At 35.2% G+C, this 21218-nt stretch overlaps 4 protein-coding genes across 6 annotated transcripts in view; 2 read left to right on the top strand and 2 right to left on the bottom strand.

Moving 5' to 3' along the window:
• Window positions 1–3526: 3526 nt before the first annotated feature.
• Window positions 3527–11745, bottom strand: LOC122401536 (putative fatty acyl-CoA reductase CG5065). The gene is made up of 9 exons (XM_043403736.1): window positions 11625–11745; window positions 6742–6949; window positions 6167–6364; window positions 5761–5957; window positions 5356–5465; window positions 5095–5290; window positions 4617–4856; window positions 4286–4543; window positions 3527–4187 (listed from the first exon to the last, which is right to left on the bottom strand). The coding sequence occupies exons 2-9, from the start codon at window positions 6937–6939 to the stop codon at window positions 4040–4042; spliced, it is 1545 nt and encodes a 514-aa protein (XP_043259671.1). The 5' UTR covers window positions 6940–6949; window positions 11625–11745; the 3' UTR covers window positions 3527–4039.
• Window positions 11746–15212: 3467 nt separating this feature from the next.
• Window positions 15213–16330, top strand: LOC122401537 (biogenesis of lysosome-related organelles complex 1 subunit 4). 2 transcript variants are annotated; one of them, XR_006259445.1, is made up of 5 exons: window positions 15213–15396; window positions 15498–15569; window positions 15646–15867; window positions 15930–16140; window positions 16210–16330. XR_006259445.1 is itself a non-coding variant. In XM_043403737.1 (5 exons), the coding sequence occupies exons 1-4, from the start codon at window positions 15316–15318 to the stop codon at window positions 16020–16022; spliced, it is 468 nt and encodes a 155-aa protein (XP_043259672.1). In that variant the 5' UTR covers window positions 15213–15315; the 3' UTR covers window positions 16023–16047; window positions 16210–16286. The 2 variants fall into 2 exon arrangements, 1 of the variants encoding a protein (XP_043259672.1); XM_043403737.1 differs by having other exon boundaries at window positions 15930–16047; window positions 16210–16286.
• Window positions 16331–18494: 2164 nt separating this feature from the next.
• On the bottom strand, window positions 18495–19933 carry LOC122401475 (transcription initiation factor TFIID subunit 11). Of its 2 annotated transcripts, none has more exons than XM_043403620.1 (5): window positions 19493–19933; window positions 19154–19413; window positions 18984–19071; window positions 18815–18911; window positions 18495–18737 (listed from the first exon to the last, which is right to left on the bottom strand). In XM_043403620.1, the coding sequence occupies exons 1-5, from the start codon at window positions 19634–19636 to the stop codon at window positions 18604–18606; spliced, it is 723 nt and encodes a 240-aa protein (XP_043259555.1). In that variant the 5' UTR covers window positions 19637–19933; the 3' UTR covers window positions 18495–18603. The 2 variants fall into 2 exon arrangements, with proteins under 2 accessions (XP_043259555.1, XP_043259556.1); XM_043403621.1 differs by having other exon boundaries at window positions 19499–19933.
• Window positions 19934–20809: 876 nt separating this feature from the next.
• LOC122401495 (serine/threonine-protein kinase tricornered) overlaps window positions 20810–21218 on the top strand; it is a 64823-nt gene continuing 64414 nt past the window's right edge. The window contains exon 1 of the mRNA XM_043403658.1: window positions 20810–21213. Coding sequence (XP_043259593.1) covers window positions 21212–21213 — 2 coding nt within the window. The 5' untranslated portion in view covers window positions 20810–21211. The remainder of the gene's footprint in view (window positions 21214–21218) is intronic.

Here is a 21218-nt window from a genome sequence, read left to right as displayed (position 1 = left end):
CTTGAAGAACGCCCGATGATTCTGTGACCTTGCGAGATAGATGATCTCGTATCTTAACAGCTTGACGTCGATTTCTGAGGTAATCACATAGCCAAACAAGGAGGCTGCCTCTAAAACTAAAATTAAATAAATTCTGCATCGAGAAACGTAATTGCTAAACATAGCGAGGTCGGTTATTATATCTGAAAAGTAAACAAACTTATCGAAGAAACGGTTGAAAAGAATATAAATATTTTCTAAAGTTACAATAATCGATATTTGATGAGAACTCTTTTATCTTTTAATGTCTTTTAATATAATATCTTTTAATGTCTACTTAAAGTAAATTGTAGCTTTCCTATTTACATAAACCAATTATTTGCACCTCAATTAATTTCTAATGCGAATTGAACGATAAATACCAATCAACTCGGCGAAATTGCTTTACCCGAGTTGCTCAGTTGTAAAATTACAGGTTTTATTTGCCCTCCTGTCGAATTCAAATATTACGTGAAAAGTGACAAGCTGTTATGTCAAGGTGCTGTCACGCTACGAAAAAGGAAGCAGGCAAGCAAGTAGGGATTAAACTAAGCGTATTTCTTAACAGAAATGCAATTGCAATTACAAAAATCATAACACGCTCGGATGTATTATTATTTCGAATAACGTTTCAATGTTTCGTGGATTACTTCAGCGTTATGTCGTAAAATGCGGAAATGGTAGCAGGAATTTTATTCCACAGAAGAATATGTAACATATATTCTTGTACGATATTTGAATTGCCAATTTCTGGAGAGTGAACGTTGAATATTATTCAAATACTTGACTCCTGCACTTTAAATTCTCATATCTTCGATATAATTTAACACGAAGAACTAAAAATACTGATGAGCTATTAATTAACTGGCGAAAAATACATGTAAAATGTTTTAGAAAACTTCAATGGATCCTGAAGAGCAATTCGATGGAGAATCGGAAACGATAAATACCGAGCTGATAATCTTATCAAGCTTAAAATAAACCACAGATATCTGGACTTATAAATTTAAAAACTTCGCGATTGATTTCCATTCCGATTATCGACGTTATTAGCTTACGAAAACTATTACCCTTACATTAATATGTAATGTGGTAACTTAAAGTGCTTTGGAATATGCAAAGAAGCTATAAAAGAAACTGAAAGTTCGTACTTTTAGATGAAACACTTAAAATCTGTTTATACCCCAATTATCCGCATAATAGCGTTGTTGGAGGCCATAGTTATCAATCAACCCTCGTATCTTTCATACGCCTACTCCAGGAGAGGGACGATAGATCACAATCTAAATATGTTCGCAGAAAAAATACTGAAAAAGTGGAGCAGGAGATTATAAGGAAAATCAGATACAACCGTCAACTTTGAAACTTCTTTGGGAAGTTCTTGGGGGGAGGTTCTTGGGATGTGAGCGGGTAGATCAATAATGGAATAGAAGTTAGGTCTGAAATTTCTCAGCGCCATCGTATCACACGATTTGGAACTAACAACTGTTGCTTTTTTCGTTGTTAGATCCATTCATCAAACACGGGCATAATTAATTTATCCAATCTCACTCTTTTTCGATGAGTGACTAGATTAAATTTCTTAGATGAATGATTAGGCACGTCTCAAAGAAGGAGAAGAAGACACTGTTTATGATTTAGTTCTTCAATTATTATCTTTCACAACCTATTAAACTTGATCGTCAGGTGTCAAACTGTAGTCGATATCTTTATTCAAATTTTTTCATTAATTATCTTGACTCTAGTCTCGTCTCTTGTGTACACCAGGTTCAAAATTTCCGTCTCCGATTCACTTAGAGTGCTCGTAAATATGATCGTATCTCTTCCCTCTTTCAAAAGAGGGAATGTCGAGTCAACACGAAACAGAGATGGATCTTTCTCCGCTGCTACCTCATTTACAAATCCTTTCATTTCAGTTCTCCTTCTAATCTTGTCAATCTCATCCATATTAATCTTTCGTATCGTTCCACTAATGTCCATCCCGTCCGTTCACGATCATCTATTTCTTCTCTGTATCGCCATATTTGGAAATTTCAGGCTTCGTTTCCTACGTATCGGAAAATAAACCTCTCATTGCTGCAACTCACTCCTTGGAAAATTCTTGATCTTCCGATCTACTGCGTTTTTAAATGCGCCATCAGATCTTTCACTTTCATCGACACTCTGTACAATTATTCCCACAATAAAAATAATGATAATAATCTAAATATGAATCCAAATGTGTCCTCTTTTCAAATTTCACATAAATTGTTAAGTGTCAATTATCTTCAAATTTCTTTTAAGCTTCCTTTTCATACGATGAAATTATAAAGAGAAACAAGCTGAGTATCGACTAATCTTGCTTTTCCTGGATCTTCATTTTCCATCATATCGGTACAGCATCTTGCACAACATCCTTCCGCAGGTGGATATCCATTTTCATTAAATCATTGCGAGAAACAGTGAACGTGGAACTCGAGATGTCATCTCCTTAGTCAGACAATTCTGTCTGTGTACAAACCCGTGTATATATTTGTTTTAACTGTGTGCATATTTATACAGCACGGCGCAGAGAAAACGAATTCTAATATCACGAAAATGCTGAGTCGCCGGAAATAATAATGGAATTTTTGAACAGAGTAAGTGAAATATTCAGCTCGCAAATGTCTGCTATCTCCTCTCGCGGCATGTGAATTTCAATAACGTTTCGAACGAACTTTAACGCGAATTTAAATTACAAGTCCGTCAAGATTAAACAAACTTTTTCTTACGATTCCGTCTAAGTGACAAGTAAAAGACAGTCGGATCGACGACGACTCTCAATTTTGACGAGACTTTATATTCCCTATGAAATATTCGAATTATTGCTGACGAAAAGAACACACAGTGTCTCGTATCGATCACATCATAGAAGCCATGGTATATCGTTCGTTTTACGGTTCCGTTCCATGTAGGGTACGATACTTTAAGAAAATACCTCGACGAGCTTTACGTTACGATATTATATCGAATAGTCCCTGAGAACGTTCAGGAAAATAAACACCTTTCCTTGGCCTACGAGAATCCACCCAATTTTGTTCGATACAACAGTTCGAAAATATTTCATAGTTCGAAATACTGTGTATTTAATTACCACCGCCATTAATACCACTCTGTATATTAAATTTAATAATTGTTACAGAAGTTTACGATAAACATGCGGTAAAATGATGAACTAAAATGGAATTGGATCTGATATATTCTACGGACCAAACAGAAACAATATTAATGAAAAGAATGTGTAGGAAAGGTTCGGATCGAACAATTCTACTTTTATTTCCATAAATGTATTCATTTACATATCACAACAATATAATCGGTGTCAAACAAATATACAACGCTTGAAATTATTTATAGTATAAATGTTATATCGAGACACAAAATCTTAATTACTCGTATAATTTACCTTATAAAATAAATCCAAACCTCCTAATCTTCCATACACCTAATGTCATAATTGAAAGTTTAAATAAAAATATTAAAGCTTAAGTACGTCATCTATTCTTAGGAGCATCCGATATTAAAATTAATTTTTGTACGCGTAATATATCTATATTTAGATTCTAATTGTTATATTTATTTCTTAATTGTTAGAGAAATTCTGGACGGCAATTATCTCAGGTAAAATTCACGTAAACTTTTTCGAGCTTCAGAGAATTTTTAATTCATCTCAAATTTTAATACTTAATCGCGTACGTTTCAGTTATGGACTGTACACAGATACGTACATTATCTATAATCTATAATATTTATGTTTCTTTAAAGGGAAGGTTATATTTATTATAATTTGAACAAGAGAGCTACGAGGGAACTAAATTTCTCCGTAGAAAGAGATTCTTGGTCTGTTACAAAGCTTATCCTTAGCCCAATCTCTTAAACCTCCTTACGTATCATAACCTCCGCAAGCAACAACATTTTTTACAAGAACGTCGCAACGTTGAATTATTAGTATAAAAACATTCTTACCTGTACACAATTTCTATTCGTTTCACCGGTGCATTTTTTAGCTGGCTCCGCCCAAAGCAATCAGAGACTTCGCATAATCAGTGACGAAATCCAGACAAAATCTAACTATCGCGAAGTGCTTGTACATGAAACATAACACCCCGTAATAGAACAAGTATACACTAATTATGTGTACAGCGTACATTCTGCAAAAGAGATACGTTATATTGTTAAAACGTGCTAGTGGGCCTCAAATGCGATGAGATGAAACATTGAGTTGTAACCATCTGCTCTAATTACGTACATTGCTTGATGCCTACGAGCTTTCGGCAAAGTAGACAAATCTTCCTTCATACAGTATTGCCGTGCACCTAGCACGCAATTCGTTAAATATTCCATATGTTCGATGTCTGTGAAAGCAATACAGAAGATCGCCTGATCTTTGCGACTCATGCTTTTGGACATCGATAAGAGATTCTTATTATGGAAAACCCATTCCCTTGTCGTAAAGTACTGCAACACTTCGAGGCCGACCGAGATGCGTTTCTGAATGCGAACCATGCTAAACAGATAACGATCCACGTGAACGTTCACCTGCTCCACGAAACAAAAGGTGCTAACGCGACGAAACTCACAATCTCTTTTGCTGGAATATCAACATGAGAAAGTCGATGAAGTAAGCCGGAAGTATGTGGAAGAAAAAGACGTAGAGATTGTGGACAAATTTGCTGCTATGTATGTCGCCGCACGGGTACCAAACTTGACCTTCGAACGGATACTTGTAAGCGACCTTCTTACCCTTTTCCAAAATTTCACCCCAAGTGATGGGCACCTCGCCACTTTGAGTGATATTGTACACCGGTATATGTTTTGATCTAACAGGGCCGATTAAAGCATAATATATGATAACGTTCAAACTGAGCAACATTCGTTAACGACACGAAGTGAAAGTATACAATACACTTTCCATTAAGTGCAGTCGCGAAGGTAAGCATTCGCCAGTAAGTGCATACGTTCACTGACATTTCACTTTTACTACTTTTATTTACACCGACAAAGACGAAAGTTTGTATCGAAATACATTGTTCGAAATATAAAGGAGATACAACTTACTTTTCCGTGGTAGCTGTGGTGTAAGCAATAGCGATTAATGCGTTGATAGCTAAATCGACTGGAATGACTTCGGCGTGATAATTAGCATTACAGTGCATCGACCTAATCACACCTTTCCCTGCACCCACCAAGAGTCCCACTGGACCGTTCAGATTGTCGACCCATCCTGGCAGCGGTTCAGCCCAGGCTCCAGTTACTGTACACACAATAACATAGAGCATTTACGTATTATTAAGATAAATGGTTATTAAATATGCTCACCGATCGATGGCCTGGCGATACAACATGGTAGGTTGGGATATTCGTCGCATACCAGTTTTTCAGCCAATCGTTTAGAATACGTGTAAGTATTCGGATGAACATTCAGTAACCTAAATTTGAGAAGAAGAAGAATCTCAAACTTCTATCTTCGCTGGGAACAAAGCTGTTACCCGGTTGCTAGAATCGCCCGTTTAGAAAAGTGAATCTGAATACGGCTCATTACGAATTACGAATAAGTCGGAAAAATTCCCAGAAATCTCGAGCTACCGCATTCTTTTGCATAACTTTAAGTAAACACGTCGTAAATCAAAACGCAAACGGCGTTATTAACTTAAATAAAGGCCTAAAAGTTGCACGGCCGGACCCAGTTTCGTGAAACACGCTGTTATGGTAATATCAATTTACTTGGGCGTGATGAGTTCGATGGCACTTCCGTCTAACCATTGTACCAGCCTCATAACATCTTCGGGATCGTCGGGGGCGTCGTACACTCTTTCACCGAGTTCCTGCTGCTCCGGGTAGCAGAAAGCCGTACTCAGGTACACGAATGCCTCCAAATGCTTCATCTTTTTGCACAAATCTAACACTCTTTTCGTTCCGACCTACAACAGTTCCCGTTCGGTGTTTCTTAATTACACGACCGATTGCAAGAACCATTGAAACTGCTCGAAATTAAAGGGCCGTTTTATAATTTTATCCACCAATGCCATCGTGGAATAAAAACTATTTTCATGTTTATACTCGAGAAGAATTTAAATATGTAAATACGTTTGTGTGTACGAGACCATGAAATGTAAATGCACTGCCTTACCGTGTTCATTTCGATAGCGTCCTTCAACTTTGCTTCTAATCTAAGCGTCGCCGCGCAATGAAACACTAGATTGACTTCCGATATCACCAATTCTAGCTGTTCATTGGTCAACCCCAATGCATCCGAGTTAACGTCTCCGTACAACGGTACCAGCTTCGTCATCAAGTGCGGTTTCTGTTCTCTTAACCTTCTAAACAACTGTCCGAACAAGCACCCCATCGGAATTAATGCTTCGAACAAAACGACTTAACGTTGTTTTTCGTTAAATTACTTCCCAACGACGTGTCTACTAACTTAATCGTTCCCGACTGAAAGAATCGCTTTAATGTTGAACCTTTTGAAATTATCATTTAAGTTTAATTCATAATTATCGTCCATAGTTACTTGCATCCGAATGCAAAGGTGTCAAAAAATCGAGGAAACAACGAATGCAAATTACAAATCCAACACATTATTATAAATTAAATATTAACGTGTAAGAGCTATTAAATATTTCAACTTCCATTACTAAATACGATTATCGACATTCGCAAACTGTTAGTATACTGTAAACGTATAAAAGAATTCATACTCACCGGTAGTTTGAACATGTCTTCGATACGACTTTCGGGCGATCGACCTCTTTTCGATCTTATCAAAATATAAATTTTGTTTAATTCGCTACAGGAATAAAGTAGCTTCTCAATGAGTACTTTCCCCATGAAACCGGTTCCTCCGGTTAAAAAAACAGTTTTCCCTTTATAAAAGGATTGTATTTCGGATAACTCACTCATGTTTGATAACCTGTAACAAACGGGTGCGAAACGTCGCTTATGTCACTTTCAATGCCAATGAGCATTCTCTAACATCGTATTCTCGACTTAAAAAGCTAGTACTCTTTCGTTTCCTGGGATTTTCATATCATAGACGTTTAAAGGGCACGTTGTTTTTAATCTCGCGCACCTTGAATAAACAAAATTACCGATTTTACATTTGTTTGACATTGACACGAATTTAAGTCCGATTGGTAAATCCGTTCCCATCGAAATATCAAGGTTAACCGTCATATTAAAGTCTCTCTCTGTAATATCGTCCCTATCTCGTTAAACTGGAATTTTATTTTTCTCTTCGCTGACCTTACTGTTTCTTTGTTCCCTTTTGCTCTGTCGAAACTCTAAGGACAACAGAAAATTCCCGATTATCGAGAATCTTGTAACATATCTCAAGTATCGCAGTCAAAGAGAAAGTCGATACAAGGTCGATCAAAGCAAAATTTACTTAAAACAAAAATTTGCAACTTGCATAACTGCATCAGCGGGATTCCAGGAATTCTCGTGTTGTTATAGAAACTAGGTTTCCACGCGGATGGAATGTAAACCTGATCTAATCTAAGATAATGAGAAACGTAATAACTTCGTGTTCTACAAAATAATTACACGAAGCTTACGATTCACTTTTTTTTTACGCGACGGACCGTCCGTCTCTACTTTTTGAAGTATGCTATTTCACCTGGGTGAAAGCCCGCCTATTTCTCTACGGACGTAAATAATTTCTTAATCGAGTTACGATTGCTCCGCCTGACTTCGACACGCAACTTCTCGAAGAAATCCCAGACGTTTTTCTAACATACATAAATCTTTCACAATCGCTCGATCGTTTATCCGTTATAAATTTCGGCATATTCGTTTGTCCAAAGTCTGAGGAGGATAAAAACTTGAATTGCAGACTCGCTAATAAACACATGTGTACCCGGTTTTTTCGGTCCAGCGTCCTTGGTGCATCTTTACTGGGTCAAGAGCATACACTCTCGAGATCCATAGTAGTAATTCACTCGCAACGCGACGATTTATACACGCACGCTATACGTTGCAGGCAAGGAAATTCAATCGACGGTGTTTTTCAATTTTAAAGAGCAGCAAACTCGTTCCCGTTTTCGCAATTAACTATTCAGGCATAGAACGACGCGAAATCTCGTTTACCAACTTGAACGCGGCTTGGAAAGTTAGCGTTACTTCGCGAACAATCTTGGATTTACTCAGCATCCGAGCAAGCCAACAATGCATCGTTTCTGATTCGCTGGAACATTGGTGCAACGACTTGCTCGATCGATTAACGACCAATGAAACATTTCTCGGTTCAGTGAACGGTTATTCGATTAATTATCCGGCGACAGAGTTGAGTTTGCATTACGATAGATCGAACAAATGCCACGACGGATATTGGAAAGACCGTGGGCCGTCGATCCAATTGTTCCCTCTTGTTTCAACATTTACAGTGAGTCACAAAATGATTCCTACAGGTATATATTTAAAAAAGAAAGCGTCACGGTTTGCAAGAGCAATTTTAAGGCAATAAGACTTCAAGAATATATTCAAGACCGTGTAAAAATATTTTATTATCTCTACAAATAATTCATCCTTCGCGATGGAGTAATAGTTTTATGACGTTCGACAGTTCCATGTTACCAAAGTCCTTACGAACGAGCAACAGCGCAAACCAAACACGTCGGTTTTACGCGTTTCGAGCATTTCAGCGACTCGTTTAGTCGTGTACACTTAATTGATATGCGTGAAACACTGTTTTGCCGAGATTTACATTCTACGATGCGATAACACGAAAGAAACAATGTTTGATTGTCACTTGCTACACGGAAGGAGTTACAAGTTACGACCTAACTGAATTTTGGAGTAATTGTTTGTTTAGGATTAGAACTGGACGCTACGAAAATTATGGAAGAAGTAGACTTGGTAGATAATACATCGACGTAAGAAATATTCAAGTTTCTGGGCAACAACAAAAATGATGGTGCATTTTATATGCTTTGTGATAAACGAAAGAAATGTAACGTCACGCGTAGAAACATCGATAGGAAAATATAAAAGTTCAAACGTAATTGCATTCCTCGAGAAATTAGGGGTCTCGTATTTACCGTAAACACGTGTTTCAATACCGGACGAGTTTCGATCGCCTGTGGCGATTCAACGGTGATAACAGTACAACTCTTTGTGCACTCGAATTGAGTAACTATTGCGATCACGTTATAATAGCATAATTTTTCATTAAGATCCGCTATCAGTTGAGATTAATAAATTATTATTTAGTCACTCATGGAAACACAAATTACGCTTCGACCGTAGCAAAACGAAAGTGCTAATAAATAATGGAAACGTACGGGTAATTTAAAATTCAAACTCCATGATTGATTTTCGTCTGGTTTCAGTTCTTGTAGCAAGGTCGTCGGGCCTGTCCAGATATTAAACGGGCAATTTCAACGTTAGATTTTTAATAAACGAGATTCGTGCAGACGTCGAGGTAACAAAAAGACACTGGTCATCCTACGTTTACCAATACCACCATTACTAATTTAATTCCAAGTAATATTAACCTTCGATTGGTGACGTAATGTCAAAATAAATAGAACGAACTATTAGTTCGACGATGATTACACATTATTTCGTTTGTTTCCAGCATCATTTACAGTAATTCTCTATAATTGTGCAACTAAATACCATGCGGAGACAACGAAAAAAACATAATTATAACAAGGTCCGTGTTTGATTATATCAAACGATGTAACGAAGAAAAAAAACGCGGATGTTGGATGACCAATATTATTCAAAGCCGATACACAGACGATGCATCGTCACTTTTAGTAACTCGCCTAGCAGAATTTGCTCGATCTTAGATTATCTTTTGACTTATCAACAAACAATCGAACACTTTCGTTCGTGCACATGGTGTCGTTCATGCCAAACGATAAGTGTTTGTTCGTGCCCGGACGTACCTTTCAGAATGTAAACTAATACAATATTTTTGTTTGCACACGCATATCGTTAGTTAGATTGTACATAACTGTAATGTACATATTGTACATTAGATATAGCACTAAGAATCTACATACCGGCGACTCGCGAAAGTTTATTAAAATCAGAAAGTGGCAGGTTAGGCTCTTCCCTTCCCATTTTGATTACGTAAGACGTTAACTACTTTGTTTCTACACTCCGGTGAAAGAACGCGGAGCAGGTTAAAAGTCTTAACGAGACTGGAGACTATTAAGTTCGCGGGGACTACATAAGCCCAAGAAGTCGCCGCATACCATTTTTACAACGAACAAAGAGGCTTTACGGACGCGTGTTAAATTTATAAGCACGTCGTGTATTGACATTTTGAACTCTGACAGTATATTTCAAATGTACTACCGGGAATTTATCAACGCTTCGCGAAGGTAAATGAATCACTTTCTCGAATAAACGATTTCAACGTGGAAAGTATTTATCGATCATGGCTATGCAAGTAACCGGTTAAGCTTATGTAACGCGCTGATAGAATATTATGCCAGAAATTGTTGAATGTTGGTCTCCAGTGTCGTTGTGCTCCTCGCTGCTTGCAAGGAGTGTTCAAGAATTCTTGGCGAAATGTCAGGACTATAAACAACATTTTGGTAAAAAGACATCGACATATATAAAGGTTATCTTATCTTCCTGCGAAGCAACCAGGAATACTTAATCATTTGCATCCGTAAGCGGAATATTTGGCGTAACTCAGTGGGATAGGTAGAATCGTGATGCAAATAGGTTAAATCCTGAAGTAGTTATTTCGCTACATCATTATTACGTTACTCTGTCGACAATAAAGTAATTATTCTCTGTGACGTTAATTTGTTAATTTTTGAAAATTGACGTGTATACGGGTCATAGTGGAACAACCACAATTATTAAAAATATACGTTTCGCAATGAAATCGAGCCAATTAAAGGCAAGTACGTGCGCCCATATTATCAAATTCATTTAAACTAGTATATTGCAATCTTGTGTAATATTAATGTTACAACCGAATAAAGTGTGCTTACGAGCTTGCCCTAAATTGTCTACCAAGTTCATAATTGATTTTTCGAACGCAAGGCGATGGGGGAGTAGGAGTAGAAATGGGAGACAAATGATTAACACAAACCAACTAGAAAAGTTGTTCTGTCTGCTTCTTACTTCAACTACCATCTGCGTGCTAATTACAATATGTCAAATAATTAGACAGCAGTAAGACTCTTGAAATCTTAACCAACGGTTGTTCGGTTAGGTCAGTAACGCGTTAATAAATAATAAACGTATCGAAATAAAGTGCTTCCACGCGACTTCTAATTTCTACACGAAACCTGTCTGTTTCTAATTTAACATGGTGCATACTTTATTCACATTATTACCTTTATTATTGTTGATATTTTTAGTGACAGTGTTCGTGAAAACACTGAACTATTGGATATTTCGTACTGTGGGGTATTTAACACTATTTCTATCTGTCAACGTAAACTATGTTAATCTTCATATCATGTTATCGAGGAAAAATGATTAGCCATCGGTACGAGGATCGAACTTAGAGAACAGTTTCAAGTAAAAATTTCAAAGGTGGTCTTCTGACAGTCTCGATCGAAATAGTGTTAAATGTTGGGAGGTAGGAGAAATTAACATGAGAAAATTATGCTTACCTGACGTATTAGTCCGGTAAAATGAAATAAAATCCTGTAAGCTGTCGGCGTGGTGAAGCAGTTGCAACCGCAGCACGAATCCGCTCGTAGTAGCTGAATAAGAGAAAGAGTCGTGAACCGCACGCTCGAACTCACTGAGCTCCGACGTACTCCGTGGAGAGAATTGTAGCCAACGTTGCCTCCCCACCTGTGTCCAATTGGACGACTTGCTTGCTGTTTCTCTTTTCCTCGCTATTTTTTTTCCAATATGATCTTCATCGCCCGATCCGTCGAACCGTGACTCGCCACTATTCCTATTTCCGTTACAATCCAGGTATTGAACGGAAGAAGGGCACGTACGCCAAAGTACCATTTCGAAAAAATCTATGTATCTAAGTCAACAGTCAATACAAAGGATTCACTCGTCAACTATATTCCAGCCCAAAGGTTCCATGACCTCGGTATCACCAACGATCATCATCCTCTGCTGTTACTGTTATTAACCTTCGTTAAGCTCTGTATATCGAGCACCAAAGGAAGTTCGACAATATTACACTTTTGATTTCTTAAAGGACCTTTATTTGCTGGAAACCTGGCTAATGCAGGATAATCTTCCACCTAACCGTTATTTCTATTTGCATTTCGTAATGTGCTTGTAACGCTGAAATGCCAAAACCGGTTCGTATTGATTTTCCGCGGCATGTAAGACATTTTTCGTTGGCAATCTAAAAATCAAATCTACAGGTTTATTCATTTCGATCCATGCATGACCAAATTTACTTCAGAAGCTCGATCAAAGGACCAGGTAGTCGTACACATTTAAAGCGTTCCGTTTCACCTTTATAGGATCGATCATTATTCAGTGACATCATGTAGATTTCGCACCACAGATATAAAACGTAAATATTATATAAAGCCATTATAATGGAAATGTCAAATATCAAAGGTGAAATAAAATAATTTTATTGAACCTCGTGATACCAATTTTTGTATAAATTCAAACCTAAAGCCATATGATGGCTTTTTCGGTCCTCTAAAGGTTGAAGGTTATCGGGGCATTTAATTAAATTTTCGGGAAGATAAAATGGCTTGATTTAGACGCGAATTATCCGACCATAAATGAAGCTTCTCGCTACCGGTAAACAGCAATGCAAAAAACCTGTTGCCACGTATTAACTTGCATAAGCTGCAAGTGCCATTCAATAAATGAAGCTGATGTTGTATGATAATTCGTTTAAACTGTTAGCTTTTACATATATCACTGAACAAATTAACTCACAATTATAATAATTACACAATATTATTTCTAATAGATTATTTAAATCGTTTGTTATTTCAATAAACAATTTCAATAAAGCACGATCGAATGAAGTACGACTTTCGAAATTTGACATTTTATTTGCTAAAGTAGAAATATCCGTCATCTTTATATCAAGGTATCGCAACACTTTACGGCAAGATAGTGAAAAAAATATTGGCCTAGACCTGCTTAACACGAGCTACCAGAACTAAACTCTACCACTTTCTCTCAACCGTGGACCTCCATCGTCTTATTGCTAAATGATCGAATTCCCGAAAACTTGTTACTGTCGCTCTCGCGCCTTATTGCACTCTGTGATTTCGTTTTGCTTCTCGTACATACGCTCGTGATACAGTTCTTTGTTTCGCTTACGCGGAGCTCGAAGGATTAACCCGTATAAACGAAGTACGTTAATAGAAAGCGGATACATATAAGCTAACTTTATTTCTAATTCGATTTACGTAACCGAAAATGCATTATGAAATAATTAACAACTGCATCAGTTCGTAGTAGATAAGAGAGAAGTGGCTAATGTTAATTATACCTCTTGCACATAAAAACAATTATTCCAGTATCGAATCTGCTACTAATGTTCGGTTTTTGAGATAAGGGAGAACATGCGAGCGGAATTTTGCTTTCTATTCTGGGTGAAGTAAAGTAATAATTTCGAAACCTAACAAGCGAATTCTGTACCCTTAACGTTTGTTAACAAACATATTGTATTGCAATACATGATATGTTCCATAATCCGTGGAGAAACAAGTGAAAGGCACTCTTGTTATCCTTCTTTGCGTATTCGTCGTTTTCGTTTGCGATCGATGATAAGCTTGTATCAACATTTCACTATTTTCCGAAAGTAAACAAAATGTAACCTAACTCTAAAAAATTAAAGATGGTACTTTAATGATATGCCTTATAATTTTGTCCAGGACTGTATATAGGGAAAGAAAGATCAGTCCTAGTAAAAATTGCCAGTCATATCGGGTCAGGCTTCGAAAAATTTACGACTACGCAAACATTACTCAACATTGTCCGCATACTACTTACCAATGATACCATACTATCACGCTTTATCAATATTTTAACATGCAGTTTCAATATCGAAATAGATATCAAAGAAATGGTACATGAGTTTTTGATAACATCGATAAGATAGTGAGAATTAAATATAATATTTGTCATTTTGCACAGTACGGGGTGTCGTTTGTATGAAAATTATAAATCTTGTAAATGTCATCACATTTCGCTATTACTGGAATTTGTAAACCATCGTTAGCAGTGAATATACAATTCGACGTATTATCATTGCGAAATGCTCAGACAACTAAGATTTATGCGTATGAACATTACGATGGGCAAACATTTGTATCTCTTCGTGCATGTCGCAGAGTCAACCAATTCGAAATCAACATTAAATTGTATCATTAAATTATTACCACTTTCTATAATAATCGCGTAACACCTTATGTCGCAAACGTTCGATAATCACTGTTGCGCTATAAATTTGAAGGACTTTTTTACAACAACATACAATTGTATATAATACGAGCAATCTTTCACCTATGTAAACTACTCTACGTTTTACATTCTCTGCTCGAGGAAATACAAGTTAGGCAATTATCGATAGCAAAAAATCGATACGTATAGATCTAGATTATTGATTCCACTTTACACCGTACGAGATATAAAAGAAACTTTTGTTCTCTACAGAGTTCATGAACATTGTATCACGTAGCAACAGTTTCGTGAAAGGTTGCTACATAATAGGATTAATACGGTTACTGTCGCCATATTTTAACATTTTCTGAAACGTTTCCGTCAGACAACAATATTATATTTACTCCTTTCGCTAAACGTGCACTCGTAGTTCTCTAGTTACGCAAAACATTACGTAAAGTCGATGTACACTAGAGTCCGTTGACCTTTCTATATAAACCGTTCAGTTCTTTCCGAAAATTTCTATCTATATTTTTTAAATCTGCCATTGGCCGTGTTAAAGGGGCAACAATACGTAATTACTCAAATGTCTCACAATCTATCTCAATACTTGTAAATCATAAACGTATCTACGACATAACTCGAACAATTACTTTCGAAACACATTTACATTACAAAACATTGCAATTTAGAAAAGCTGCTCAAGAAAAACATTATAGTCACTCGCTTGATAACTTTGCCAACGCCCGATGAAAATTATGTAAAACGATAGGGATAAAATATTTATCTAAGTAATAACGAATAAAAGATAAACAGCTTCTGATCTGTAATTCGATCGATAAAATCTGTGATACGGATTTTTATTTTAAGCTGTCATAAGAAAATGGCGTCTTGGACGTTTGAAAGTGTCTGTTTGATGGCAAGCTATGTAAACAATTTTTTATCGCTCGTATAAATCCTCATAAGAAACTAAAAATGTCTTCGCATATTGCTACAATAGCCGAGGAATTAGCCAAGGACTATGCAAATTATGCAAAATTAGATTTAAGCAATCAAGTAAGTATTATATTTTACATAACCTATACGCATGTCTAGCAAACGATATTAATAATCAGTATATCGTAGAATATATAAATTAATACAAAATTAAATTACAGATGAAAAGTTTCCACGATACGATCGAAGATGTAATGATGCGCTTAGAAGAATTTCAGTCTATTATCGAAATGGTTAGAAATTATAATTGATGTCGATTTTATGTTTTCATCGAATATATAAAGTATTTATTATGTTTTGTGTTGAAAGGTTCAATCTGAAAGTTCGCAATGTATTGATCAACACATTCCAAGGTTGGAAGATGCACAACAAGAAGTTATAAATCTATGCAGACGAATTGATGCCCTAGAACATGTTATAGCAATGGCTAATGTAAATCTAACTACTTTAGAAGCTGCTGTTGATAATGCAGAAGCCGAATTAGGAATTTCTGATAGACTATTTGGAATGTTAAATCCTTTATCCTTCTTTGTAAGTAACAATTATGTTTATAATTTCTGCGGAATACTTATGTGGACTACATTGTGTTTCAGAAAAAAAATCAAGAACCTGTGCTACCTAATAAAGTACCCATATACGAAGCACCAACAATTTATAGAGCAAATGATTACTTTAGCAGCGATTAAAAGATACACTTTTTATTTATAAAATGTAATTTATTACCTTTGTTAATTAATCTCAAAGATGAAAATGTATTGCACATTGAAAAGAAATTTTAAATATTTTAAGAACAAGCCGTATTGGGTAAATTAATATTTTATTTTAGGTATGGAATGAAAATATGCTAGCAAGTTTAATTGTGATTATTTTCAGGATTGAGATGCAAAATATGTTGCATACGAAATTGCTGTGTAACTGCAAAATAGTTACCATTATCCAGCTTATAAGTATTTTGTTCATTTATATTATCAATTTACCAGAAATTGCAATTAGGACAAATGATTAGCATGCAGCAAGTGTACAGGTCTTTAATTGTGCTTTCTTTTCACCTACAAAACAACTTCCATCTATACAGTGCCTCCATCTTGCTATTTTTCCTATTCCACAAGTGACACTACAACTAGACCACTTCCCCCATTGATCCCATATTTTTGGTCCTTGTCTACTCATTCTACCTACCATCACAATATTTGTGTATCAGATAACAGTCTTTAAAGATTCAACAAAATTACGAAACAGATTTTGTACATTATACATATATGTAATTTTCAATATTTAGTACATGAGTTATAAAAAACTGATTAGTTTTAGTACTCCAGAATGTCTTTAAAAAAAGACAAATGATTATGAATGATATATTTACTTAAATTTATTGATCGATTATAACTATATTAACTGTTAAATATTTTGATATGTTTCAATATTTATATGCTTCGCCATGCATTTATATTATTTATTGTTAAAGTATAAAACTAATTATTTGATGATTTTATAATTTTTTGGTTTTACATACCATTTTCCTCAGTTTCCTCACTTCTTACATTTTTATCGTTTTCGTAACCGTTCGCTGCTTTAAACGACTGTTCCACATGTTGCAAACTTTCCTTTGGAACATATTCCACTTTAAATGTAGAAGCTGTTTTTCGATACGAAGAAAACGGCAGATTACTACTTAAAACACTGATACGCTCCAAAAGTATTAAACATTCCGTAATAACGAGTCCAATTACTAATAATTTAACAAACGTTTTTTTAAATTCATATAGCATTTGCACCACCGGTTGTCTTTTTTAATTCTAACTTCACGTAACTTCCAACTGAATGAAGTTTGATTCGATAGATTCGATTGTAATTTACGAAGTGAACGCCAACTTATCTAAAAACGAAAATAAATTTCAGAATCATATATATTTATTTAAAATTTGAAGTGCATACAGTATAAACAACTAGAATTTAACGTGATGCTTTGTGAAATAAATAATTCACGTTACGTTTAACATAAACTGTTATTGTGATAAACGTTAAACTATACCGTTGTAGTTATGTGAAATGGTGTATGGTTATTTGTGAAATTAATAAATTTATTGTTGAGATTTAAATTCCGAGCCAGTGAAGAATATTTTTAGAATTACAATCGTTTAATCGACAAGGTTTTATTTGTGCTTTCTTTAATCCTTTTATGCAGTTTCCGGTTGAACAATGGCGCCATCGAACTTGTCGACCACTTCCACAAGTTACGCTACAAGTACTCCAATTTCCCCATTCGTCCCATTGCACGTTATCTGTAACATTTTATTTATATTATATATATTTACACTGTGTTTAAATTAGTTTTAATGTGTACTGATATTAAAACAAGACGATAAAGTAATAAGTATTATTTTATATACTTACGGTTTTCGTCAGTTTTCTCTACTTCCTTCGGAAAAATTTTTTGTTTCTTTTTACGCAATCCAGCACCTGTTTCTCGAAATTGTTCGCTACCTGGATGTTTATAACTATTTTTTTCTGTGTAACTGAGCAACCTTCGATGATAATTTATTGAATTTTTAAGACAACAAAAATTATGGCGCGAATTTATAATGAATGACTTTTTTTCGTGTCCTTGAGGTACTAATTCGTTAAACTTCATCCGATGTATTGAATCAACGTTGGCTAAATGAATATTTTCTTCTGTCAAATTATTTGAATCACGTTTTAAATCATTTTCCGTCGATCTAAAGGTGCACAGTTTTTTAAATTCACCTTCGTCATCGGAACCTTCTAGGAAAACACAACCTAAGCAGTGTGTTAATACCAGTGCAGATAATAATTGCATATCATGTTAATCCCTTCGGATGCTCTATCAGTTTGATGGAATTAATGTACAAACAGGAAGAATTAGTTAATGTCCATACAGAAATTGATTTCGTTAGAAAATAACAATTTATTTGACAGCTTTAATCATATGCTGCATATGTATGGTATTTGAGAATATATTCAAGTTGTTTACAAAAAAATGTTTTCTTATACCTACAGTACAAAATACATAAAATTATAGTAATTACGAAACGAAAACAAAAAATACAAGTTTTGAAACATAATAATTATTATTTGCTTTAAGAGATGATACAAATTTCTAGGTTATAATAGGATTGTTTGTTGTTATATAGCTTACATATAAATATCATTATTTCAAACTAACATACCCTTACATTCTTCTATGTTACTCTATACTTTTGTTTAAAAATTAGAATCACAATTTTAATCAACTATATTGTAAAGCATTCATAACCTAAAAAATGCTTTATGAGCACGACCATTTGGAATTTGTCCCTGAAGTCTCAATCTTCTAACCGCTTCTCTTAGATGTTTCGGCTGTAACGGTCCTGTTTCTTGATGCGCTTCCATGACATCAAGAGCTGTATTCAAAATTAAAATTGTCAAACGAAAAAAGTTTCACTTTGTTAAAGGTTTTAGTTAAAAATTCACGATATACCTTCTTCTACAATTTCTCCTACAAATACTTTTGCAATACCGGACATAGCGATAACTACGTTCTGCGATACAGAACAACCTGTTATGGTTTGCATAATCTGCAACAACAAATGCAAATTACAAAATATATTTAAAAAACGTTTCAAAAAAATAGGTCAGAAATGTATTACCCTCTTTATAGCTGCTTTTGGAAAAGCTGCTCTTCTGTACATTTCATATCTATCCAACTGATCCTCTGTAAAATTTGAGACTAATACCCTGTTAATAAACAAACACAGATACATCAGTATGTACTTAGAAAATAATATGTAAACAAATAACAAAAAACTGAAGTACATACTGCATTTTTTCCCTTTCCTCCTCCTCCAATTCTTTTTTACTTTTCTCTTTACTTTCACGTCTTTCCTTAACATTTGTTGAATTTCTATGTGATAGTAGTATATCATTCCCAAATATATCTTCAGTAATTTGTTCTTCTTCTCTATTTTCAACTTCATGCTTTACAATTTCTAATTGATCCTCAGGTACTGCATACAACGAATTAGAGCCCATATCATCCGCATCTGATTGAGACTGAGAACTCATTGCATCTGATTCTACCTAATGTTGAGAGTAATAAACAGAAATTCAAAATAAATGAAATAAAATAACCTAATTATTTTAGACATTATAAATATACCTTGACCTGTAAATTATCAGCATCCATTGGTTCCGCGTCTTTGGACTCAGAATTTTGAGAATTATTGTACTTGTCTTCTTTATCATCAATATCTATGTGTTCGCTTTCATTTCCAGAATCTTCTTTACCAAATATGTTATCCATTATGTGATAAAATATATTCAACTCTAACGAGTACACTGTATATTTTAAGGTATTCAAATGTATTTCTTTGCAGCTAATTAAATCTATCTGGGAAAATGTCTTTTTCAATATAATAAAAGGTACGTTTTAGGTTAGAACAATTGTACCAAGTACGTTACTAGAAAAATACATATTAGAAGTTTTACTCGAAGTTGCACGATTAGCCAGAATAAATTCTTAAGGTGTGAACAAGGGAGTAACAATTTTGTTCAGTTTCTTAACAATTCGACTTAAAAAAATAACGTCGACTTCGATTTCTTAAACAATCCCGCCATATTTATGGATACATGCAGTTTATTAAAAAATAATCATATGCCGTGAATTGAAAAATAAAGATAGCAAAAGTTTATCTAAATCGAATAGAAGTAATTTAGAAAATTCTGCCAGAGTTTCTGAAAAGTTTTGCATAAATTTCATATCTGTATGTAGACGTATATTTGACCAACATAAAGTTCAAGTTCATTGATCGATACTAGCGATTTTTAAAACAATAATAAATAATTAACATTACACATTGTCTGCAAATTATTACAATTATAAAATAGATGTAATATTTAAAGTGTTGGGTTAATGAAGTTCGTAAATTTTGACAATAATTAGTACGTTATATTTGTCATACATGTAAATCAAGAAACATGTTTCGTAAACAAAGAAGTGATCTATATTTAAGATTTATTGCTTTCAATTTGGATATAAAAGGTATTGATTATAAATATTAAGTCTAAGGATCTTATAGATTTAGTTACTTAGCAACAAGTTATTAAGTAGCAAAATACATTTTACTTCATATTATATTACATCAACATCATATTTCAGTTATATATAATTAATAGTGTGGCGACAGTCGATATCAATTTAGAGAAATTCTGTTACGTTTGTTTTTAGTCATTTTTTATTCTGTTGGTACTTAATTCTCGTTTCTTATCAGTACAGGGAAAGGATTAGAATATCGAATGAAAGGAATCGACATGCGTAGAAGGTTGGGAACCTCTGTTTTAACGAGTTAAAGGACGACGGACGGTTTGCAATGTGGCGCCAGCTGGTGGCCGAGTGAAATTTAGTCGACGGTGTCGCGACGCCGCGACGTATTTGTCAATATCTCATCGTTTTCACGATTTTCACGGTTCGTATACACGCGTTCATTGTGTATTAAGGTGGAATCGTTCCCGGGCGAACGATTTTTAGGGATTCGAGAAGAAAGGGATTCGTTATTCGGTGCGGATCAGTGACGAGTTCGTTGTGCGACCAAAAGGTGAACAAAGTTGTCGGCGCGAAAAACGGACATCGAGAATTGGCCGGGACTCTCGGGACGGTAGCTGGTAAGCTGGCAGCTCGGTAGGTCCGCAGCTCGCGAGTGTATCGCCTATCTTATTCGAGGGTCGAGGGGAGTGCGGTAGTGAGTGAGTGGAGTACAGTGGAATATCAAATACGATTAAGAGTAACTTCGGCCAAAGAGCTGACGCGAGTTCTATAGCATCCAATCATCGAATACTACGGGCCTACGAATGCAGCTTCAAGACGGAGTCGCGTATTAAGATGTGAG

This window comes from Colletes gigas, unplaced genomic scaffold, assembly GCF_013123115.1.
Source record: "Colletes gigas isolate AHSC1104 unplaced genomic scaffold, ASM1312311v1 Colletes_gigas_Sc00025, whole genome shotgun sequence".
Lineage (NCBI taxonomy): Eukaryota > Metazoa > Arthropoda > Insecta > Hymenoptera > Colletidae > Colletes > Colletes gigas.
Note: the sequence above shows the minus strand (reverse complement) of the source record. Positions and strands in the feature narration are given on the sequence as shown.